The 25,584-nt window shown below is 47.6% G+C and overlaps 1 protein-coding gene across 1 annotated transcript; it reads left to right on the top strand.

Annotated features, from left to right (window-relative positions):
* The first annotated feature begins 5,768 nt into the window (after positions 1-5,768).
* On the top strand, positions 5,769-13,946 carry LOC147689182 (phytanoyl-CoA dioxygenase domain-containing protein 1-like). Its single transcript, XM_086940018.1, has 6 exons — positions 5,769-5,898; positions 7,577-7,793; positions 8,782-8,873; positions 11,255-11,394; positions 12,702-12,806; positions 13,839-13,946. The coding sequence occupies exons 1-6, from the start codon at positions 5,769-5,771 to the stop codon at positions 13,944-13,946; spliced, it is 792 nt and encodes a 263-aa protein (XP_086796144.1).
* Positions 13,947-25,584: the final 11,638 nt, after the last annotated feature.

Raw genomic sequence — 25,584 nt, 5'->3', positions numbered from 1 at the left:
TGTTGCTTGTATCTTGTGTCTGGTGGCAGTATCTGATTTATGTTGCTTGTATCTTGTGTCTGGTGGCTGTATCTGCTTTATGTTGCTTGTATCTTGTGTCTGGTGGCTGTATCTGATTTATGTTGCTTGTATCTTGTGTCTGGTGGCTGTATTTGCTTTATGTTGCTTGTATCTTGTGTCTGGTGGCAGTATCTGATTTATGTTGCTTGTATCTTGTGTCTGGTGGCTGTATCTGATTTATGTTGCTTGTATCTTGTGTCTGGTGGCTGTATCTGCTTTATGTTGCTTGTATCTTGTGTCTGGTGGCAGTATCTGATTTGTGTTGTTGAATCTTGTGTCTGGTGGCTGTATCTGATTTATGTTGCTTGTATCTTGTGTCTGGTGGCTGTATTTGCTTTATGTTGTTGTATCTTGTGTCTGGTGGCTGTATCTGCTTTATGTTGCTTGTATCTTGTGTCTGGTGGCAGTATCTGCTTTATGTTGCTTGTATCTTGTGTCTGGTGGCTGTATCTGATTTATGTTGCTTGTATATTGTGTCTGGTGGCTGTATTTGGCATATGAGGCCTGCTTCATACGTCAGAGGGCTGCACAATGGTGTATCCGGATATGCTTGGTGTATTATGGCTGTTTTTCGGTGTGATGGCTGGATTCCATGTATAAAGGCAGCATCCTTCATATGAAGAATCCATTCTGTGCATACACGTATGTAGCCTTTGACGCGTGTATCCCACGTGTGAGGCTCTGCCTCGTGTGTGTGATGTCTGTATCTGGCCTGTCAGCCGTGGTGTCTGTGTCTGGTGTCTGTAAATGGGGTGTGGGCGCTGCACTTATGCTGGGGTCAGTATACCCCTTTAACGTCATGGCTTCACCTCTTTTGAAGTCGTTGTGGCAAAGCGTTTGTGACTTCACATCCTTATCTGGAGAAGAATTGACGTCAGTTCCCGTGAGGTCAGATACTTTCCGGCCTTTCACTGCTGCTTTTACTGACCTGTTCTTTTCAGGTCTGGCCTAGACCCGTCTTTTGCTCTCGGGAGCCCCTCGGACCGGTAACACCCCGATACTGGCTTCAGTGTAAATAAGGAATGTTTCTTTATTCATACATACTTCAAAGTCCCATAATTTGGGGGTATCACTGTACGACTCCCGCGTGAACCCCATTGTGGCAGCCCCCTTGGACCACCAGGAAACGTCCGAGCTGGCGTCTGCAGTGCCTCCCCCATCCGCTGCGGACATGCCCAGGATTACACAATGCCAGGCAGCCTGGGGTCATGAGCTGGGATTAATGGGAAAAACCGAAAGCAGCCCCCGGCTGTGGTGACGTCATGGGAGTGCAGTCCCGGGGCGGGGGCGGGTCTGAGCGGCCCTACATAAGATGCCAAGGCAGAGGAGGGTGGACAGCAGGCCCGGTTCTAGGGGGTGGGCCGGGTGGGCCGGGCCCACCCAAACTTTGGCCTGGCCCACCCAAACATAAACCTTGGCCCTGGCAGTGACGTCAGCAAGGCCAGCAGAACATGGCCACTGCAAGTTAAAACGTTCTTCGAACGTTATCTTTCTTTTTGCCGTTTCGTTTTCCTGACCTTCCTGACCCCTTGAGCTGTTTGTTTATCCGATCCGGCTGTGACAGAGTTCTTAAGAAGCAGGTAAGAGAATGTGTGGCTATTGTGTGTTTTAAATCTGTGAGAAAGACATACTTAGAACGCCGTGTTTATTTCATTTACATTGTGTGTTTAAATCGTTGGTATCATTCATGAGTGGTTCTGCAAGGATGCAGTTCTTTTTTTGGTTTGTAGAATTTAAATGCAATAGAACTGTAGTTAACGTGGATAGCTCAGTGGGTTACTGCCTTTGTCACAGAGATCCTTTGATTCAGAAGATACAATCCTAACATAGGACAGTGTGATCAAAGACGTGTATACAAACCAGAATGGTATAATTAGATTTTGTTTTTTTTGTATTGCTAGTTAGTTCGAATTTTCCCAGTATTTCATTATTCTAATATTGCAATACAGAGTTTGGGCAGATATAATTTCTAATCAGTACAGCCAACCACTGGGGTATGCTTTAAATCCTGTGTTTGTGGTTCTCCAGACCCAATCCTCTTAATACATATTGCCCAGCAGCATGGATGAGACGTGATTCCTACACCTGGTAATCCTCATTAGCTTATGTGACATTCCCAATAGGCTGATTTGGATACTTTTATGAATCATTGTGTCTGCACAATGTGTGTGTGATGTACAGTACTGTGATACCCTACACTACGAGTAGCGCTATACAAGAAATAAAATGCATATGAGAGAGGGGCTGTGGAGTGATGATGGGCTCTGTTGGAGGGTGGCAATGAGGGAATCCGAGGGGAACATCATGAGGGGTGGAGATACAGAGTGATGAGGGGCACTGGTGGAGGGGTAGGAAGGGAGTCTGAGGAGGAGATCATGAGGGGGAGTTGCTTGGAGTGATGATGGACACTGGTGGAGGGTGGTAGGGAGTTCTCCAGACCCAATCCTCTTGTGGTTCTCCAGACCCAATCCTCTTAATACATATTGCCCAACAGCATGGATGAGACGTGATTCCTACACCTGGTAATCCTCATTAGCTTATGTGACATTCCCAATAGGCTGATTTGGATACTTTTATGAATCATTGTGTCTGCATAATGTGTGTGTGATGTACAGTACTGTGATACCCTACACTACGAGTAGCGCTATACAAGAAATAAAATGCATATGAGAGAGGGGCTGTGGAGTGATGATGGGCTCTGTTGGAGGGTGGCAATGAGGGAATCCGAGGGGAACATCATGAGGGGTGGAGATACAGAGTGATGAGGGGCACTGGTGGAGGGGTAGGAAGGGAGTCTGAGGAGGAGATCATGAGGGGGAGTTGCTTGGAGTGATGATGGACACTGGTGGAGGGTGGTAGGGAGTTCTCCAGACCCAATCCTCTTGTGGTTCTCCAGACCCAATCCTCTTAATACATATTGCCCAACAGCATGGATGAGATGTGATTCCTACACCTGGTAATCCTCATTAGCTTATGTGACATTCCCTATAGGCTGATTTGGATACTTTTATGAATCATTGTGTCTGCATAATGTGTGTGTGATGTACAGTACTGTGATACCCTACACTACGAGTAGCGCTATACAAGAAATAAAATGCATATGAGAGAGGGGCTGTGGAGTGATGATGAGCTCTGTTGGAGGGTGGCAATGAGGGAATCCGAGGGGAACATCATGAGGGGTGGAGATACGGAGTGATGAGGGGCACTGGTGGAGGGGTAGGAAGGGAGTCTGAGGAGGAGATCATGAGGGGGAGTTGCTTGGAGTGATGATGGACACTGGTGGAGGGTGGTAGGGAGTTCTCCAGACCCAATCCTCTTGTGGTTCTCCAGACCCAATCCTCTTAATACATATTGCCCAACAGCATGGATGAGATGTGATTCCTACACCTGGTAATCCTCATTAGCTTATGTGACATTCCCTATAGGCTGATTTGGATACTTTTATGAATCATTGTGTCTGCATAATGTGTGTGTGATGTACAGTACTGTGATACCCTACACTACGAGTAGCGCTATACAAGAAATAAAATGCATATGAGAGAGGGGCTGTGGAGTGATGATGGGCTCTGTTGGAGGGTGGCAATGAGGGAATCCGAGGGGAACATCATGAGGGGTGGAGATACGGAGTGATGAGGGGCACTGGTGGAGGGGTAGGAAGGGAGTCTGAGGAGGAGATCATGAGGGGGAGTTGCTTGGAGTGATGATGGGCACTGGTGGAGGGTGGTAGGGAGGGACTCTGAGGAGGCGGTCATGAGGGGGGTTGCTTTTGAGGGATTGGCACTGGTGGAGGGTGGTAGGGAGGGAGTCTGAGGAGGAGGTCATGAGGGGCACTGGTGGAGGGTGGAAGGGAGGGAGTCTGAGGAGGCGGTCATGAGGAGGGTTGCTTTGGAGTGATGGGCACTGGTGGAGGGTGGTAGGGAGGGAGTCTGAAGAGGAGGTAATGGGGAGGGGCTATGGAGCGCTGAGGGGCACTGGTGGAGGGTGGTAGGGAGGGAGTCTGAGGAGGAGGTCATGAGGGGAAGAGGCTACGGAGAGATGAAGGCCAGTGTTGGAGGATGGCAATGAGGGAATCCGAGGAGGGGGAGGTCATGGGGAGGAGCTGAGGAGAGATGAGGGGCACTGGTGGAGGGTGGTAGTGGGGGAGTCTGGGAGGAGGGTGGCAATGAGGAAATCTGATGAAGTCATGGGGGAGGTGCTTTGGAGCGATGAGGAACACTGGTGGAGGGTGGCAGTGAGGGACTCAGGAGGAGGTCAATGGGGGGAGGGGTTATGGAGCGATGAGGGGCACTGGTGGAGGGTATTTGTGTGGGAGTCTGAGGAGGTGGTCATGGGGAGGGGCTTTGGAGTGATGAGGGACACTGGTGGAGGGTGGTAGGGAAGGAGTCTGATGAGGAGGTCATGACTGAAAGGGGCTCAGGAGAGATGAAGTGCACTGTTGGAGGGTGGTAGTAAAGGTGTCTACCGAGTAAGAGGTCAGTGGTGGGACACCAATAAATACTATCGTACCAGCGCTATAATAGACCCTGTAATGTTTTTGCTTATTTAATTAGCAGTTGGGTCATTAGGGCCACTATGTAACATATTTTAAAGTGTGAGCTAATTGTATTTACTCTTATATTCAGGGTTTTCAGTTGGAAGGTGATTTTACAAATCTTTTTAGTGGGATTATGGAGAATGAAACCAGGTGGTGCCTGATATGGGGCTGGGGACCAAGGTTAGCTGTGAGTTAAGGTGCACGGTAGAGAGATTGTAGAAAATTGATGATCAGGCCTGGAAGGGAGTGTACTGCAGAGTCTGGGGTCAGATGGAGGTATTATTGAAGAGAGATTCTCTCTGAAGGCTGGCAACGAGGCAGGCTGAGTAGTGTTACCTGCTTGATACTCCCACCTCAGAAACCTCCTCTGCTCATCAAAGGGACCTTACATGGGCAGAGGAGTAATCACCTTCCTCTTTCAAGTGGATTACTACCTATTTGGAGTAGGAGGTAAATTGCAAGTGTTTTGTAACTTTAATTGTGGTCGCCAAACAATGATGCATGCAAATGCGGCTCGCTATTAGGAAGGGACGACCCTTGTTAATACCGTCTTGCACAATAGCGTTTGTACATGCGAGCAGGGCAGGGCCACATAGGCCCCTGGCTGGGTGGCATACTGACCAATCACAGCGCTGCTTAGAGCATTGTGATTGGCTTAGGGGAGGAAGCCTGGCTGCCTACTTCCTGTTTTTTTTAATGAATATTATTAAATTAAACCCCTCCCCACCAGACCTCTGCGCGCGACCCCTATTCCTCTCCCCCCACTCCCTCCCGCGAGTCGCGACTGCCGCAGTGGCCCACCCGAATGCACTCTTGGCCCACCCAAATAAAAAATCCTGGAGCCGGGCCTGGTGGACAGCAGTGGCAGTGACCCCCAGCAACACCTGGAGCTCCAGCACTGCACGGAGCAGGAGGAAACACTCACATCTGGAGCTCTTGAATACCAGGGTACAGAATCTCCAGCACCTGGGGAGCCACAGGGCCACATCTGGAGCACCTGGGTCTTGGGAGCCAGAAGAAAACGCCTGGAGCATCAACACCTCTGGAGGTGAAGGGCAACATCTGGAGTCCGGTGCCAGAGGAACATATCCACATCTGGGGCTCAGCTCTCAGGAGCCCGGCGGCAGACCCCATCCCTTGCACAAGAAGCGGGGTCCGAGTCCTCGCCCTCATCATGGAGGCGGACCCTCAGCACATGAAGACCCTTTATGATGCCCGGGGCTTCCTGACGTCAGTGCCAGTGCTGGACCTGGAGGAGCTGGAGGGCGCCAGGAAGGCATTCGAGGAGCTGGAGCAGGAGTTTGGTAGGTGCAGGGAGGGCAGCCTTATCTCTCGAGCTTATTTATGCGGGCCTTGCGTCATGCTTGCATCATGCTAAGTGGTACATGCCCGAGGCAAAGCCCCAAGCCAAATTTATGAAGCCCCGCAAAGCCACCCTGCGTGGCCCTGAGCGGCTTCACAAATATGGAGAAAGGCAACACAGAGCAAATCACTGCGTTGCATTACACTGCGCCCGGAAGGCGTTCCATGGGCGTTGCGAAGGGTGTCGCAACTCATCGTTTTTGACGCAGATTTACAACGTCTTGTAAATCTAGGAATGTGTTAAAATATTATGGCTCCCAAGGTGAGGCCTAACGAGGAGAAATATCTTTATTTGCTTGTATCTTGTGTCTGGTGGCTGTATCTGCTTTATGTTGCTTGTATCTTGTGTATGGTTGCTGTATCTGCTTTATGTTGTTTGTATCTTGTGTCTGGTGGCTGTATCTGCTTTATGTTGCTTGTATCTTGTGTCTGGTGGCTGTATCTGCTTTATGTTGCTTGTATCTTGTGTCTGGTGGCTGTGTCAAGAGTATGATTGCTGTATCTGCTTTATGTTGCTTGTATCTTGTGTCTGGTGGCTGTATCTCCTTTATGGTGCTTGTATCTTGTGTATGGTGGCTGTATCTGCTTTATGTTTTTGTATCTTGTGTCTGGTGGCTGTATCTGCTTTATGTTGCTTGTACCTGGTGTCTGGTGGCTGTATCTGCATTATGTTGGTTGCATCTTGTGTATGGTGGCTGTATCAAGAGTATAAATGCTGTATCTAATTTATGTTGGTTGAATCTTGTGTATGGTGGCTGTATCTTCTTTATGTTGCTTATATCTTGTGTCTGGTGCCTGTATCTGCTTTATGTTGCTTGTATCTTGTGTCTGGTGGCTGTATCTGCTTTATGTTGCTTGTATCTTGTCTATGGTGGCTGTTTCTGCTTTATGTTGCTTGCATCTTGTGTCTGGTGGCTGTATCTACTTTATGTTGCTTGTATCTTGTGTCTGGTGGCAGTATCTGATTTATGTTGCTTGTATCTTGTGTCTGGTGGCTGTATCTGCTTTATGTTGGTTGTATCTTGTGTATGGTGGCTGTATCTGCTTTATGTTGCTTGTGTCTTGTGTATGGTGGCTGTAAAGAGGAGAAATGTCTTTATTTCTACTTGTTTTTAACTTTCCATGTGTGTGCATTCTGCGGCTCACCTAGAAAGAGGAGAATGCCACTATGGATTGCTTATATGCTGGAAGGTGCCCCTTCCTGCTCTAATACAATCCCGCCTGTAACACAGGCAGTGCTGCACCATGGTGCAAGGGTGCCAGCGTTGGCACTAGGCTGCAGAAACGGTGCCAGCGCAGGGAGAAAGGAAAACAATGCACCGTATTGGATAAATGCGGCACGTTCCTGCCCTTTTCCAGTGGCGCAGGACGGCGCAGGAATGTTTTTAGCTGCGCTGCTCGGTGCCACCATTCCCATATATAAGCCCCTCCGTTTAGAGGCCTCTCGGTGTAGAGACTAACCCCCCTCCTTGTGTCCCCTGCAGGCTGGGTCTAAAATGGGGTCGCAAGGTGAGCAAAAGAACGATGGATTGAACCCAGACCTCTTGACTGGGGGTGAATGTTTGATTTGCTTTGCATTTCGTCCATCATCTGTGTGTCTTTTGCTTTCTCACCCTGCAGGGAAGGAGCACGCCCAGTACAGCCTGCACAACGCCCACCTGCGCCTGCCCTGGGTACTGGGCCTCGCCACCCACCCGCACACCCTCCAGGCCATCACAGCTGTGCTGGGGCCCCACGTGGTCCTGCTGGACTCCAGGTTCATCTGTAAATACCCGGCCTCCGACGTGCCCCACCGAGGGAACAGCACCCCCTACGTGGCCTGGCACCAGGACATCAAGTAAGTCAGACTGCGCGGTGCTGGCTCTAGGGTGGGGATGGGGAGGGATCAGCAGGGGTGATGTGTCTCTTTGTACTTCAAGGGTAAGTCCAAAGGATGGCATTCCTGCCCCCTCAGCCTGGTGAGGTCTGAATAACAGGCTACCTGGTGGGCACCATGTGGTGTTAAATACACAGGGCGGTGCGGGGTGCACACACAGCATAGATTACAGCATCTTTCATCTAGGCAGTACATGACGGCATAAGGCTGGCTGCACTACCAGACACACATCACCCTGTGTCATCCTGTGCCCTTGTGTGCCATCATGTGGCTTTTTATGCCCTCATGCACCATCCTGTGCCATCATCTGCCATCCTGTCCCTCCATGTGTTATCCTATGCCCTTTGTATAATATCCTGTGCCCTCATGTGTCACCCTCTGCCCTCATGTGCTATTGTGTGTCCTCTTGTGCCATTCTGTGCCATCATATGCCATCCTGTGCCCTCATGTGTCAAAATGTGCCATCCATGCCTTGATGTGCCATCCTGTGTCATCAATAGCCATCCTGTGCCCTCGTGTGCCATCCTGTGCCCTCATGGGCCATACTGTGCTCTCATATATTATCCTGTACCATCATGTTCCATCCTGTGCCCTCATGTACCATCCCGTACCCTCATGTGCTATCCTGTGCCCTCATGTGCCATACTGTGCTCTCATGGGTTATTCTGTATCATCATGTGCCATCCTGTGCCATCCTATCCATTTATGTGCCATCCTGTGCCCTCATGTGCCATCCTGTGCCCTCATGTGTCATCCTGAGCCCTCATGTGCTATGATGTGACCTCATGTGCCATCCTGTGCCCTCATGTGCCATCCTGTGCCCTCATGTGCCATTCTATGCCCTCATGTGCCATCCTGTCATGTGCCATCCTGTGCCCTCGTGTGCCATCCTCTTGCCCCGGGGTCTGCCGATGTTTGGCTGACAGTGTCCTCCTCCTTTTACTTCCAGGTATTGGGGCTTCGAGGGGGGCCCAGTGGCCTCAGTGTGGCTTGCCCTGGATGACGTAGACGCAGAGAATGGTGTCCTGCAGGTTATTCCAGGTATGGATAAGCTCCCATAGTCAATGCATGCATCACAACAGCCTGGAGCTGTAACACTGATTGGCTGAGAATGGGGGATGGGCTAATACTCTACTGGTGAGCCCCAATGTAATCACATAAGAATCTAGGACAGGGCTCCACAGCATGGGAGATAGATAGGCCATCTCTTTACCTTGAGCCCCAGTGTTGTGACATAGGGATCTGGGACAGGACTATACAGCAGGGGAGGCCATCAGTTAACCAAGGAGCCTCAATGTCGCGACATAGGGATGTGGGAGAGAGTTATATGAAAGGAAGACGGTGCATTCATTCACAATGAGTCAGAGTCCAGACAAGCAGGGGTACAGCAGGCTAATATTGTTGAAGCCCTTGGGCCTTGACTCAGTGGTGTTGACAAATCGTCTACTTCTCTATCGGAGTCCACTGCTGTCCTGACACAGGGATGTTGTCTTTGTACAGAAAGTCTGGAGATAGAACGCAGGCTCCACACAGGTCCTGGCGCCCTCAGCACCATGTGGGTCACAACTATATCTCAGGATGGAGCAAGTCCATGCTGCTATGTACGAGCGCCCCAGTGTGATCGGAGGGAACCGTGCCAGGGTCGGATTGGTAAGGGGGCTCTCGGGCAATGGGCGATGGGCTGGTATCTGAGTTGCAGCTGTGGGCCGCTTTTTTGGGCAGCGTGGTGGCCGATATGGGCTGTCTGTGCTGCTCCACCCAGTGGGGGCCTGAGCAGCCTTTGCGGAGGCAGATGGACCTCCGTTACCCCCCTTTTACCAAGGGGGCGGAGGTATCATTCCCAGTCTCCGGCTGGCCCCGCCCATTAATGTATGCAGATTGAGCAGGGGCAGGGGGGCTGAGATTAAGTGGCCTCACTTATATTCAGGTGTGGTTCACCAGTGTAAACTATTCCAACAACACAGAGTCCTAGCAACAATCATCGCATTTTTTAAATCTTAGTAAAGTTAAGATAAAACACACCTCTCTTATAGAAATCCCCCAACTTCTTTTTATAACACTTAAAACACTGAAGCAATGTTTTAAAAAAAGAAGGGTGCAGATTTACAAGTCAATTGCGTCCCATTTACGCCATTGTTGCGTCACTTCTGTGACTCAGCGGCGGCGTAAACCATGCACCACGTTGCGACTTATTTACAACCTGACGCATCTAGGGAGATGCGTCACGTTGTGAAGCCCTGCACCACATTAAACCTGCGTCAGGTTTAAGGTATGCAGGGTGGGCGTTCCGCCGGAAAAAACCTCGTAAAAGTGACGGTGTGAAATCTACAAGATTTCACAGTCATTTTTCAGAGGCTGCTGCGACGAAACCTTACGCCTGCTTCAAGCAGGCGTAAGGAGTGGGCCAGCACGTTAGGTATGGGCGGTCCCTGAACATTGCTGGAGTAGCGTTGCGCCTGCGACATGACTCCAGCCATGCACCGACCTTACACCATCAGATGTGACACGCATCTGTCTATCCCTGCGCCACGGTGTGCTGCATTGTAAATGCGACGCATCCGTGGTGGCGCAAGGAGAATTGCGAATCGCATCGTTACTGGCGCATCACTGCTAATCTGCAAGGATGCGCCAGTCCTTGTAAATCTTGCCCGCAATCCGCAAATAAGGGGCTCTTTTTTCAGGGTGCCCGGGCCAACTTTTTTTAAAGCCAATCAAACCCTGACCCGTGCTTTACTGTACAGCTGGAGCGGGGGGGGGGGACGAGGTCCTAACAGAGGGACGCCGCTTATGGTTCTAGAGGCAGAGATGTCTTTGCCTGTAAACACGGGCACCACTGCCTTGAAAGAGTGATATTGGACAGGGTTGGCCAGACAGGGCTCTAGTAGGAGCCTACAATCTTCACCCAGATTAGTGTCAGAGGCTAGACTCCTGGGGGCTGTGGAGGCCTGGATGAAAGATCCCCGGGGTCCTCGCGGGGTTCTAGTGTTCAGAGATGGCTCTCTCTTTATTTAGAAGCCGCAGTCCTCTGTTAGATGAAAAACATCCTTTACCAGGCGTCTTTTCCATGCATGCCTTTACCACGCTTCCTTTACCACGCAAATGCCTTTACCACGCAGTCTTTTCCATGCATGCCTTTACCCTGCAGATGCCTTTACCACGCAGTCTTTTCCACGCAACCTTTACCACGCTTCCTTTACAACCCAGATGCCTTTACCACACAGTCTTTTCCACGCATGCCTTTACCACGCTTCCTTTACCACGCAGATGCCTTTACCACTCATGATAATTAAAGGTAAATGTGTGTATAATTATTGTGGGTGTGGCCCGTGCTGACACCTCATTTTAGACAGAGGCGGGGACTGCATGAGTACCCAGGCCAGGAATCAGTGCCCCCCTTACTCCAACCCTCTTTTCTTCTGCAGGAAGTCACAAACAAGGTGTCCTGGAGCACGGCACAGCAATGACCCCCGGAAACATGCTGTCCACCAATCAGGAGATTCCGCGGCACCTGGTTGATGCAGAGAAGGCGGTGGAGTGTCCTCTTCAGGCTGGGCAGATGTCGGTGAGTTCACAGCGCTCTGTCGTTTCCTGGACTCATGTCTCACAGTTGTCGTTATTCCCACAGGCAAACAAGCAAGGGGTTACTGCAACGTTACGAAGTAACATGAAAAGCCATGATACTTGAGCCCGGTGCATTGTGGGTGTCAGGCAGACCAGTGATTCCCCCACTTATAAATGAGGCAGTCGGGACGTGGCCGGGGCCAAGACATCCATCAATTTATGGCACCGCCCTTCCCATAATGAGCCTTTTGTCTCCATTACTGTGTACTCACAACCCCCCTTAAAGGTGTCCCAGAACTGTGTACTCACAGCCCCCCTTAAAGGTGCCCCAGAACTGTGTACTCACAACCCCCTCCTTAAAGGTACCCAGAACTGTGTACTCAATACCCCCCCCCCCCTTAAGGGTGCCCATGTACTGTGTACTCACTACCCCACCTTAAGGGTGCCCATGTACTGTGTACTCACTACCCCACCTTAAGGGTGCCCATGTACTGTACCTCCTTGTACTTACAGCTTTCTTTGAGGGTGCGCCAGCACTGTGGACTCACAGCTCCCGATGACGGTGCACCAACCTGTGTACTCACAGCTTTCTATGAGGGTGCGTCAACTCTGTGTACTCTGTACTCACAGCTCCCCCGGGTGCACTCACACTGTGTACTCACAGCTTACCATAGAGAAGCGCCCACACTGTGTACTCACAGCTCCCCCTGGGCATGCACCCGCACTGTGTACTCACAGCTCCCCCTGGGGTGCACCAGCACTGTGTACTCACAGCTCTCCCTGGGGTGCACCAGCACTGTGTACTCACAGCTCCCCGGGGTGCACCCGCACTGTGTACTCACAGCTCCCCCGGGTGCACCAGCACTGTGTACTCACAGTTCCCCCGGAGGTGCACCAGCACTGTGTACTCACAGCTCCCCCTGGGGTGCACCAGCGCTGTGCACTCACAGCTTTCCTTGGGGTGCCTCAGGACTATGTACTCAGTTTCCCCAAGGCGCTGCCTGTCTTTTCTCTGTCCCACATCCAGTGCTTAATTTGTGCCAGTGTTTTCCGGTGCTTTTCTGTAAACAAAGGCACATATGTCTGAGAAACCACCATATAGGTGGCAGTGTGTGTGTATTTTTAACTAACTTTCATTAGTAGAGAACTAAATGATTTAATATAGCTTTAAAAAAATGACAAAACTTAAAGGTAAAAAAGTGACGCGGGCAGTGCCAGCTGCAGTGGACCAGTGAGTAACACATTGGGCCCTGGCACTTAAATTTTTGGCAGATAAGCACGGCTCATATCCTACATTTCTCTCGTCAGATCCACGACGGGCTGACAGTCCACGCCAGTGAACCCAACACGTCCCACAGACGCAGATGTGGCTTCGTTATTCGCTACGTCCCCACCACAGCCTACCCCGTGGAGGTGAGTACAATCCTCTCCTTCATACTGTCTGAGTATGAATGTGTGTCAGTGGGATTATTAGACGACAAGAGTGACAGTGTGGACTGTATGTGTTTGTGTGTGTGCATCCATGCACGTGTGTTTGTGTGCGTGCATTTCTACTCGTAACTGTGTGTGTTTGGGGATTTAGATAGTTTTGGTTGTTAGTTATGTAAGAGAGGCAGGTTTGAAGGTTCAATAGTTTGGGGATTTAGATAGTTATGGTTGTTAGTTATATAAGAGAGGCAGGTTTGAAGGTTTAATAGTTTGGGGATTTAGATAGTTATGGTCGTTAGTTATATAAGAGAGGCAGGTTTGAAGGTTCAATAGTTTGGGGATTTAGTTAGTTTGGGTAGTTAGGTTGTTCTATAAGAGAGGCAGGTTTGAAGGTTCAATAGTTTGGGGATATAGATAGTTTGGGTAGTTAGGTTGTTCTATAAGAGAGGCAGGTTTGAAGGTTTAATAGTTTGGGGATTTAGATAGTTTTGGTCGTTAGTTACATAAGAGAGGCAGGTTTGAAGGTTCAATAGTTTGGGGATTTAGATAGTTATGGTCGTTAGTTATATAAGAGAGGCAGGTTTGAAGGTTCAATAGTTTGGGGATTTAGATAGTTATGGTTGTTAGTTATATAAGAGAGGCAGGTTTGAAGGTTCAATAGTTTGGGGATTTAGTTAGTTTGGGTAGTTAGGTTGTTCTATAAGAGAGGCAGGTTTGAAGGTTCAATAGTTTGGGGATTTAGATAGTTTGGGTAGTTAGGTTGTTCTATAAGAGGGGCAGGTTTGAATGGTAGATAGTTTGGGGATTTAGCTAGCGTTGGTTCTTAGACAGTTTTGAAAGAGAGGGAAGGTTTATGGTTAGTTATTGTTGTAGAGTACACGTTTTAGAGATTCGGTTGATCATGCCCTTTTCTCCCTCTCTACATGACACCAGTGTAGGTCCTCTATGATAAGGTCTTGTATTCTCCCACGTCTGAATGCCCTCATTCTAATGCACTTCTCTCCTCTCTGATTCCAGGACCCCGAGCGCCCCCGATCCTTCCCCGCCACCGTGCTTGTTGCAGGAACAGATGAATTCCAGCACTTTACAGATCATGCACCCAACTTTTTCTCCAAGACCTTCTGACACCTCTGCAGAGCATCATCAGGCGACACCTTCCTCTCTTCATGTAGTTCATAACTGCCAGTAACATGCTGCTGCATGGTGCAGGTTCATTCCTGATCTCAGATGGAGCCCTATAGGTTCAAATATGTATTTCCTCTTTTTTAACATCTTGCAGTGAGCCTCAATATTGTCTACAATAATGTTCGGATGGTAGGCCAAAAGGTGCTGCAACTGTTACCGTAAAACAAACAATTGCGTTTTCAGAAATTGATAATGTGAATTCCTTTTTGCACTGCACTGCACTTTCATTAGAAAACACACGCCTGCATCCTGTTTTAGAATCTCAGCTGCCTGACGATATGTAACTTTTATTTTATTAATGTTTATTTATTGAGCTAAATCAAACAGAATGATTCCCTTGGGTCGTGTACAGGAGAAGCTTGGAATTAGCTATAACCACAATCAAATATAAACACACTAACTAAAGAAATTAATCAAAAATGAAGTTACATAACAATTTATTGAAACAATAAAAAGACAATTTACAATTACACTGGAAAAAATGTTAAAAAACAATTAAAATACTATATCATTTTGTGACCAGCACAAAAATGAAGGACAGACAAAACTCAATTGTAAAACATACAAATTAGAGATTACAAAGCGTACATTCACAATTAAAATGTCAACGTCCCCTGGTTTTATAACCTTACAATCTTATATACACCAGGGGGGAAAAAAGATGAATTGTACAGAAAATTGTGTCGACGCGTTTCGGTGGTTTGCGTATTATTATGTGCCACCTTTATCAAGACTATTGATTTGTTGTCTGTCGTGTTACTGGATCCTTACGGTTGTCCTGTTTGGTCAGGTGGGATTTCTTATTATGTAGGAGATAAAAATTCTTTCAGGATGTGAGGAGATATTCTTATTGGGCGGTAACTATCTGGAGGTTACTAATGATTCTCCTATCCGATAAGGATTAGAAAACTTTTCAGAGTCTGTAAATCTTCAGACACTTCTATGTCACTACTCTTTAGTTATTCTTGACTTGTAGCGGGGATGGATATCAAGATCAATGGCGGTTGGCTTCAATGACCAGAACGAGTCTCTCTATAATGGTCAAAAAGAGATCTCGCAGTAGAAGGAATAATAGAGGCGCGGTGAGCTGCCTTTACTTTTGTGAGCGTTGGGGTAGTTTCTTAAAAAATGGTATTATCGTATCCCCTGCTACAGCAAAAGCGTCTGTTCGTATCGGGTCTTCGTTTTCATTTGGGATACGATAATACCATCCATCCCCGCTACAAGTCAAGAATAACTAAAAAGTAGTGACATAGAAGTGTCTGAAGATTTACAGACTCTGAAAAGTTTTCTAATCCTTATCGGATAGGAGAATCATTAGTAACCTCCAGATAGTTACCGCCCAATAAGAATATCTCCTCACATCCTGAAAGAATTTTTATCTCCTACATAATAAGGAATCCCACCTGACCAAACAGGACAACCGTAAGGATCCAGTAACACGACAGACAACAAATCAATAGTCTTGATAAAGGTGGCACATAATAATACGCAAACCACCGAAACGCGTCGACACAATTTTCTGTACAATTCATCTTTTTTCCCCCCTGGTGTATATAAGATTGTAAGGTTATAAAACCAGGGGACGTTGAAATTTTAATTGTGAATGTACGCTTTGTAATCTCTAATTTGTATGTTTTACAATTGAGTTTTGTCTGTCCTTCATTTTTGTGCTGGTCACAAAATGATATAGTATTTTAATTGTTTTTTAACATTTTTTCCAGTGTAATTGTAAATTGTCTTTTTATTGTTTCAATAAATTGTTATGTAACTTCATTTTTGATTAATTTCTTTAGTTAGTGTGTTTATATTTGATTGTGGTTATAGCTAATTCCAAGCTTCTCTTGTACACGACCCAAGGGAATCATTCTGTTTGATTTAGGTTTAACACCCCAATTCCCTTGTTTACTTCAAGGGGTTCCTCTCTCTTTTTATAATATTTATTGAGCTAAACATACAGCTGGAAGACAGATTTACAGTCAAAAGTGCGAATGTCTTTTTGTATTCTTTTTCTACAAAAGTAAAATAAAAATGTATCAATACATTTTGGATAAGAGTACCACTTTTGATTTTCAACACATCTTGATAATTCCAGCTTGAGAAATATGTAACGAGGAGGCTGGTCTCATTTTAAGCATGAATTTGGACACATGCCGGTACATGAGGAACTCTAGATCAATTTACTTCGATCTAGAAGTCTAGGGGACGTCCCACTAGGACCATCTTCACCCTTCCTCATCGCCCCTGGCCTCACTAACAAGCCCGCATTTTTACATATCGATCATTGAGTGACTATATATATATACATATGATATGATTGACATAAAAGAGGGGATATATCCTGTGGTAATGTTGCAGTTTTCATGCAGGATGCCTCTGACAAAGAGCTCGAGGCCCGAAACGCGTCTGCACTGGACTACTGGGTACATGTGATTCACTAAAGTTGCCTGTATCTTTGGCGCTGTTTGACGACTCGTCACAAGACTTTCCAACGAAAGGTCACGGTGAGTCTTGTTGTGCATGGAAAGTTTCAGGGAGATCGGTCAAGTAGGGGCTGAGAAATAAGGGGTCAACAAAGGTGCCTTTTCCATGTTAATTCCCCTGAACTCTTTAGACAGAGCTGCGGCCCGAACTGCTATTATTTGTTGTAAATCTATTCAGTTGTTGTTGAGAAATTTAAGGAAACCAAATTTAGATATCTCTGATTGCTGGCTAATTCACGAATAATAACGAGCTTGTGCAGAGAACGGCATAACTGATTGGGGCTGCCAACACTTCAACCAGGAAGTGTTAACAGCCATCTTGGGACTCTGCTTCTGCCGAGTGTCCCCCCAAAAAAGTAAAAAAAAGAAAAAGAAAAGGGGGCTGGGTAGGGATACCCTGACCTCCAAGCCTTGGTCTTGGGGTCCCAGAGGGACCCTGCAGGGTAAAAAGCATTTTTTTTAAATGTGTTGCGAATTTAAAGCAAATATGGCAAAAAAAGTGGGGGCTCCAGCGCTTGTTCATACAGCAGGAAGCCACGAGCCAGCCTGGAATGCGGGGGCCTTGAGGTACCCCTCGCGATCCCCATTAGGCACACTGTGTCCCCAGGGCACCCAGGTGAAATGGCCAGGCCCAGGGGGATGGGGAGCTCGTGCCAATAATTGGTCCGGGGAAAGGGTCCTGCAGCCCACCTTCCCCATTTGTTTATGGCTGGGGAATGGGGTCCCCGGGGCCTAAATTGGCCCAGGGAGGCGGGCCGTGAAGACCCCCGCCCCCATTAAAAATGTATATATTTATGCCTGGGCTCGGTTGGATGGGAATGCCGAAATTGACCTGGAGAGGGGGCCACGTGGCCTCCATCCCCATTCAGTTAAGGCTGGGCCCTGGAGGATGGGGTCCCCTAGGGCCAAAATCGGCCCTGGAGGGGGGCTGAGTGGCAGAGTGTTTGTATGGATGTGTGACTGTGTGTGTGAGTGGTTGTGTAAAAAGCAGCTGTGACTCCCAAGACTTTTGATGCCGCTTGGTGCCAACCACCTCTAATTTACCTTAATATTAGCTATCAAAATAGCGAGGCAGGCACTGGCAAGTGGAAAAGCGAAGAACAGGTTTATTACTCCAGGAGGAGAACACATCACATCAGACACCGGGGCTATCGTCAGGAGGTGCTCTAACTGCATCTCTGTGGCATGGCCTTTTATACATTTCTTTCGTCAGTTTATTGCATGGTCAAACATCCTTGGAGTCCCCGCCTCAAGCTAGTTCCCACACAAATCCAGCAACAAATGTCCCCCCACTTAGATGTAACAGATGATCGCTATCTCGCAGCTGGACATTCCGACAGTATCTTAAAACACGTGGGATCGGTCAGATCTAAGGGTTTTGGGTTATTGATTAAAGTCAGGCCCCTTTGTTGGTGAAACAAGCCCTGCCGTGTGTAGGCAATAAACAATGTCCACAGGGCTCTTTTAGGGCCTGGGACCGGACTGAGTGGCCAGGTGCAGGGAAGGAGGTTATAAAAGGGGGCTTGCCTGTGCATGGAGGATGAAAGGACAAGTGGGTTTGGCGCGGGAAGTGACTCCGGGGCATTGTCAGGCTGACAAGGTTTTTACGACCCTAGTACATGTGTTCAGGCTTAGTCAGGGTGCTGGAGATGATTGCGAGGTCAGTGTGAATCATGGGTGACTAGCAGGGAATGAAAATGGCTGTGATATCTAAAATGGTTGTTGCTTACGCGCACGTAGAGGCCCTTGTTACGCAAGATGATGCAGACAATGTTTTACGATCTTCACTCTGCTCTGAACAGTGACTGTGGCGAACATAAATGAACTCCGCTTATGTATACTTAAGGTTTATCGATTTCCACAGTCCCCAGTTTTTATACTAAGTTAGTTCATTTCTGTTCATATCTGTTGTGATGATGTACAGGTTGACATTATTATACACAAAAGCTAAGTATGCAGTTGGGATGTCCATTGCGGTCTTTGGTGGCCTATTTGTTTTATGGGCAGATGAAAACAATTCTGCTATCAGTACAAACAGTATCGTCAATAACCTATGTAGTCAATGTAACAAACGGGGAGACAGTGCATACAAAATGACATTTGTCGTACCATACCTTTAGACGTGGAGATGAGCATAAGTCTTAGAAGATGCAGTAACTTCGTTCTAATTAAGGGTGGGCGGGTGGCTACGCTCCGTGCACGGAGTGTGCGTAGTGCCGGCTTCTACGCATTTTGGGTAGCAGGCGTAGAATCCGGCACTACGCACGCTCCGCAGACGGAGTGTAGCTGGCCGCCACCCGCCTCCCTCCCGCCCTCTCTAAATACTTTAAATTAGGAGTGTAAAATAATTAAAAGGCACTTACCTTGCCCGCCGCTGCCCGCCGCGTCCCCGGGGCTCGCGCTATCTCCATTCTTCCGTCTTGTGTACTAATGCGCATGCGCGGGCGGCCGCGCATGCGCATTTCTCACGAAGAAATGCGCATGCGGGCCGCCCGCGCATGCGCATTAGTACAGAAGACGGCAGCAATGAAGATTGCGAGCCCCGGGGACGCGGCGGGCAGCGGCGGGCAGCGGCGGGTAGCGGCGGGCAGCGGCGGGCAAGGTAAGTGCTTTTTAATTCTTTTACACTCCTAATTTAAAGTATTTAGGGAGGGCGGGAGGGAGGCCTGTGGAGCGTAGTGGGGCTACGCGGAGTGCGGAGGTGGGCGTAGTTTCTCGCCCACTTCACGTAGCTCCGCGAAGCCCCACTACGCCCACTACGCCCAGGGTTAGTTCTAATACAAAAATGTTATCATACAATTTGTTCTGATAGGATAAGGACCATTAAGTGCATTATTTGAGGTCTAGACTCCATGAGGATCTAAACTAATAAGCATGTTCATGAGGACAACTGGTGTTCTACAATTATCATTATACACAGTTTACTCTTTCTTCCATATTTCTTCGTTACTTATTCATACACAGTGAAAGCGACCGATGTAAGGTTTCAAAAGAAAATCTTTTTCTTGTCCAATTGGGGCATAATCTATACGAGGCGATTGGGAGAGAAATTCAACCTAATATAAGTGATGGTCAGGGAGTGATAATGTTCAAAGGCTCTTCTTTCCAGTGTCTTTTACAGCGAGCCATCACTGGTAGGCTCCCATTGTTCTCTTCTTTCCAGTGTCTTTTACAGCGAGCCATCACTGGTAGGCTCCCATTGTTCTCTTCTTTCCAGTGTCTTTTACAGCGAGCCATCACTGGTAGGCTCCCATTGTTCTCTTCTTTTCAGTGTCTTTTACAGCGAGCCACCACTGGTAGGCTCCCATTGTTCTCTTCTTTCCAGTGTCTTTTACAGCGAGCTATCACTGGTAGGCTCCCATTGTTCTCTTCTTTCCAGTGTCTTTGACAGCGAGCCATCGCTGGTAGGCTCCCATTGTTCTCTTCTTTCCAGTGTCTTTTACAGCGAGCCATCGCTGGTAGGCTCCCATTGTTCTCTTCTTTCCAGTGTCTTTTACAGCGAGCCATCGCTGGTAGGCTCCCATTGTTCTCTTCTTTCCAGTGTCTTTTACAGTGAGCTATCGCTGGTAGGCTCCCATTGTTCTATTCTTACCAGTGTCTTTTACAGTGAGCCATCGCTGGTAGGCTCCCATTGTTCTCTTCTTTCCAGTGTCTTTTACAGCGAGCCATCACTGGTAGGCTCCCATTGTTCTCTTCTTTCCAGTGTCTTTTACAGCGAGCCATCACTGGTAGGCTCCCATTGTTCTCTTCTTTCCAGTGTCTTTTACAGCGAGCCATCACTGGTAGGCTCCCATTGTTCTCTTCTTTCCAGTGTCTTTTACAGCGAGCCATCACTGGTAGGCTCCCATTGTTCTCTTCTTTCCAGTGTCTTTTACAGCGAGCCATCACTGGTAGGCTCCCATTGTTCTCTTCTTTCCAGTGTCTTTTACAGCGAGCCATCACTGGTAGGCTCCCATTGTTCTCTTCTTTCCAGTGTCTTTTACAGCGAGCCACCACTGGTAGGCTCACAATGTTCTCTTCTTTCCAGTGTCTTTTACAGCGAGCCATCGCTGGTAGGCTCCCATTGTTCTCTTCTTTCCAGTGTCTTTAACAGCGAGCCATCGCTGGTAGGCTCCCATTGTTCTATTCTTTCCAGTGTCTTTTACAGCGAGCCATCGCTGGTAGGCTCCCATTGTTCTCTTCTTTCCAGTGTCTTTTACAGCGAGCCATCGCTGGTAGGCTCCCATTGTTCTCTTCTTTCCAGTGTCTTTGACAGCGAGCCATCGCTGGTAGGCTCCCATTGTTCTCTTCTTTCCAGTGTCTTTGACAGCGAGCCATCGCTGGTAGGCTCCCATTGTTCTCTTCTTTCCAGTGTCTTTTACAGCGAGCCATCGCTGGTAGGCTCCCATTGTTCTCTTCTTTCCAGTGCTTTTACAGCGAGCCATCGCTGGTAGGCTCCCATTGTTCTCTTCTTTCCAGTCCCTTTTACAGCGAGCCATCGCTGGTAGGCTCCCATTGTTCTCTTCTTTCCAGTGTCTTTGACAGCGAGCCATCACTGGTAGGCTCCCATTGTTCTCTTCTTTCCAGTGTCTTTGACAGCGAGCCATCACTGGAAGGCTATCATTGTTCTCTTCTTTCCAGTGTCTTTTACAGCGAGCCATCGCTGGTAGGCTCCCATTGTTTTCTTCTTTCCAGTGTCTTTGACAGCGAGCCATCGCTGGTAGGCTCCCATTGTTCTCTTCTTTCCAGTGTCTTTTACAGCGAGCCATCGCTGGTAGGCTCCCATTGTTCTCTTCTTTCCAGTGTCTTTGACAGTGAGCCATCGCTGGTAGGCTCCCATTGTTCTCTTCTTTCCAGTGCTTTTACAGCGAGCCATCGCTGGTAGGCTCCCATTGTTCTCTTCTTTCCAGTGTCTTTTACAGCGAGCCATCAAGGGTAGGCTCTCATTGTTCTCTTCTTTCCAGTGTCTTTTACAGCAAGCCATCACTGGTAGGCTCCCATTGTTCTCTTCTTTCCAGTGTCTTTTACAGCGAGCCATCACTGGTAGGCTCCCATTGTTCTCTTCTTTCCAGTGTCTTTTACAGCGAGCCATCACTGGTAGGCTCCCATTGTTCTCTTCTTTCCAATGTCTTTTACAACGAGCCATCACTGGTAGGCTCCCATTGTTCTCTTCTTTCCAGTGTCTTTTACAGCGAGCCATCACTGGTAGGCTCCCATTGTTCTCTTCTTTCCAGTGTCTTTTACAGCAAGCCATCACTGGTAGGCTCCCATTGTTCTCTTCTTTCCAGTGTCTTTTACAGCGAGCCATCACTGGTAGGCTCCCATTGTTCTCTTCTTTCCAGTGTCTTTTACAGCGAGCCATCACTGGTAGGCTCCCATTGTTTTCTTCTTTTGTTGGCGCTGTTGAGCACCGGCGGTGGAGCTAGGCGTCTAGCTCTGATCCAGATTCCACGTTGCAGGGCGAGGTCGTTCTTGCTCTCGGACCACGGTCCTTTTTGTCCTGTTCCCTGTCTAATCTGTCATAGGTACCTTAGACAGGGAACCGCACCCTATTCTTGATCCTTGTCCATCCCTACTAACCCTATTCTATCTTCGTGCTGTGTTTCTTCATCAAGTCAATTACAAAAACCCCATATGAAAAAGGGGGGTGTGTTTGGGGAGGTCAAGGGAAGAGAGGGTGGAGTGGGGTCAGATCTGAAATGGACCAAGGGGGGCAGAAATTTCACGCAAGTGGGCCCATCAATTAGGCTCAATGGGCTGGGACTTCCGGCACAGATGGATCAATAGGCTGCAGACATGAGTCCCTTGCTCACTTTGCAACTGGATTCAAGCAAGCCGGGCTGAAGACGGCTGGAATGCCAGAAACCAGTCCTCTGTAGCTTGTTTCCGGTCCAGGGACGGCATGGCTTGGCAGTTCGGGCTGGACTGTTCCCATGAGGCACAGGGTCAGACTGATTTGCATATTGCCATGTCTGAACTGGGGTGGCAGAGTGGGCTAAAGAACGGTGATGGATTAAACCCAGATCAGTTCACCGGGGGTGAGTGCTTGTATTGTCAACGCTCCGTCCATCATTTCCTTTGGTTTTTCTTTGTTCGCCATAAGTTGGCAGGTTATGCTCAGACGTGAGTCCCTTGCTCACTTTGCCACTGGATTCAAGCAAGCCGGGCTGAAGAATGCTGAAATGCCAGAAACTGGTCCTCGGTAGCTTGTTTCCGGTCCAGGGAAGGCATGGCTTGGCAGTTCGGGCTGGACTGTTCCCATGAGGCACAGGGTCAGACTGATCTGTATATGGCCATGTCTGAACTGGGGTGGTAGAGTGGGCTAAAGAACGGTGATGGATTAAACCCAGATCAGTTGACTGGGTGTGAGTGCTTATATTGTCAACGCTCCGTCCATCATTTCCTTTGGTTTTTTTTTGTTCGCCATAAGTTGGCAGGGCATGTTCAGACGTGAGTCCCTTGCTCACTTTGCCACTGGATTCAAGCAAGCCGGGCTGAAAAAGCTGAAATGCCAGAAACCGGTCCTCGGCAGCTTGTTTCCGGTCCAGGGAAGGCATGGCTTGGCAGTTCGGGCTGTACTGTTCCCATGAGGCACAGGGTCAGACTGATTTGCATATGGCCATGTCTAAACTGGGGTGGCAGAGTGGGCTACAGAACTGTGATGGATTAAACCCAGATCAGTTCACTGGGGGTGAGTTCTTGTATTGTCAACGCTCCGTCCACCATTTCCTTTGGTTTTTCTTTGTTTGCCATAAGTTGGCAGGGTATGCTCAGACGTGAGTCCCTTGCTTACTTTGCCGCTGGATTCAAGCAAGCCGGGCTGAAGAAGGCTGAAATGCCAGAAACCGGTCATCGGTAGCTTGTTTCCGGTCCAGGGAAGGCATGGCTTGGCAGTTCGGGCTGGACTGTTCCCATGAGGCACAGGGTCCGACTGATTTGCATATGTCCATGTCTGAACTGGGGTGGCAGAGTGGGCTAAAGAACGGTGATGGATTAAAGCCAGATCAGTTGACTGGGGGTGAGTGCTTGTATTGTCAACGCTCCGTCCATCATTTCCTTTGGTTTTGCTATGTAATTTGGTGCATAGCTTTAAACCTGTTAACTAAAATCTTGTGCATCAAACGTGCCACTTGCGCTGTATTTGAAGGCTCCTTTGAGCTGTCTGTTGTATCTAGACGTTTCACATAACTAAAACATATGCGTAAATTAAAACAGGCAGACCTATTGTCTTTGCCAGTCCTTGCAAGCAGTGTCTGCCTTTCTGATTGGGCCTGGGATGAGGCATTTTTTGCTGAACGCTTAAGATATTCTGAAGCTTTAACAAGTACATTGTATTTTTCTGGATCATTAAATTAACTGACGTCCCACGTTTGGGCAATTCATTTTACTCTCCTGTCCCCCCTAGCCTGTGCTCGGCAGTAGCCTAAGATGACCGTAAAACCAATTGCGCCATATTTGGCAGAAACATTATCTGCACTGTATTTTATTGACAAACTGAACATGAAAAGACTACCCTAAGAGTAAGGTTCTAGGATCAGCACTTGTACTTGTACTGTGGTTTACAGACATAAAACTACTGTGGTAGAAATTGCTCTTGTGGAACATTGCTGGGAAGCAGAGGCAAAGGTGGTAGATGTCTCACTTCTTAGCTTTTGCAATTTAATTTGTTTGCAGGAAACCTTTACAACTTAATGAATTTTGAGCTTTCAAAGATTTTGCAGAGGAAGTGTAAAAGGTGGCATAATGACAGAGTTCAATTCGATTTTCAAAGCTTTATTCGACAGCATGTCATAAAAGCAGGGTATACATCCCATCACAAACACTATAAATATTACATAGCAAAATTCAATGTTAAAAAGTATATTAAATCTTAATTGCTGTCATTTACAGAATTAAAAATTTTAAAAGAGTATTTTAAACAACTAAAATTATGCATAAAATGAAGATCGTTCTGCGTTTTTAGATGTGTTAGAGTTCTTTAGCTAGCTTCTAGGGACTGTAAAGTGCAAGTGCGTATAATCCAAGCCCACCTTAAAAGTTTAGCAACAGCAATCGCTATACAGGGTGAACAATCTGACTCTAATATCCTTAGGGCCTCAATATACCTCCGGGTGCCCAAGTTAATACACGTTGGTTTTAGCCACTTACGACGAGGGCTTGTATAAAGGGGACATATAAACCACATATGGGCTATGTTCTCAGTCAGATCTTTACAGTTGTGACATTTATCATCCCGGGTTGCTGACCATTTATAGCTAAAAGCTTTTACAGGAAGAGTCCCAGTTCTAAACTGGAAATACAGTTTTCGGTCAAACGGACCCTCTATATTATCCCAATAAGCCTCAAAGAGTGGACGAGGTTTAAATTCAAGGAAAGGTCCAGTTAAATTAGTGTTTACACAGGTACTATGGGCGGACATCCAAATCATTTCCCAATACTTTTTTTTTCAGATTTGCTTTTGATGGGAACCTTAGACGTCTGAGTCTTCCCATAGGTGGTCAAGTTCCAGCTTTGATAATAAACCCCTTATCTCTTTAAGCCATGGGATAGAATGAAAACCATCTGCCCTGATAATATCCTTTAATGCAAGGGCATAGTGAGCTAGTTCTGGGGTTGTCCAGATACGTCTCCAACATAATAGAGGCAGTAACCATGCTATATCCTCAATTTCTTTCATGCCAAGATCATATAAAAACGGAACAGTGGGAGTACTTTGGGGGACCCCGACTAAACAGCGTAGAAATTTATTCTCCGCCTTTGTTAGTTGGTTCAAATAATTAAATCCCCATAGTTCTGAACCACACAAAGAGGCGCTTATGACCTTCATATTGTAGATCTCTAAGGCAGGTGTAATTGGCTTGGTAAAAGAAGCTTTATGCTTGATGGCTAAGGCACCCGCAAGCTGGTGGAATTTTAGAACAGCCATGTCAATATGACTTTTCCAGCTCATGTTACTCTGGAGAGATATTCCTAAATACGTAAATGCCTCTACCTGCTCGAGTGGAGTTCCATTAAAATGAATTGTACCTTTTAATGTTTTCCGCTGATTCAGGGACATGAACTTGGTTTTTGAGGTGTTTATCTCAAGTCCACGCAGTTGACAAAATTCTCCAAAC

This window comes from Lissotriton vulgaris, chromosome 10, assembly GCF_964263255.1.
Source record: "Lissotriton vulgaris chromosome 10, aLisVul1.2, whole genome shotgun sequence".
Lineage (NCBI taxonomy): Eukaryota > Metazoa > Chordata > Amphibia > Caudata > Salamandridae > Lissotriton > Lissotriton vulgaris.
This window is presented reverse-complemented; position numbering and strand designations above follow the sequence as displayed.

What these genes read in the sequence shown, in the direction of transcription:
- LOC147689182 (XM_086940018.1), top strand. Translation starts at nt 5,769, where the DNA reads ATGGAGGCGGACCCTCAGCACATGAAGACCCTTTATGATGCCCGGGGC. An exon ending in GCCTGGCACCAGGACATCAA is followed by an intron (nt 7,794 to 8,781) that starts GTAAGTCAGACT and finishes TTTTACTTCCAG; the next exon opens with GTATTGGGGCTTCGAGGGGG. An exon ending in CCACAGCCTACCCCGTGGAG is followed by an intron (nt 12,807 to 13,838) that starts GTGAGTACAATC and finishes CTCTGATTCCAG; the next exon opens with GACCCCGAGCGCCCCCGATC.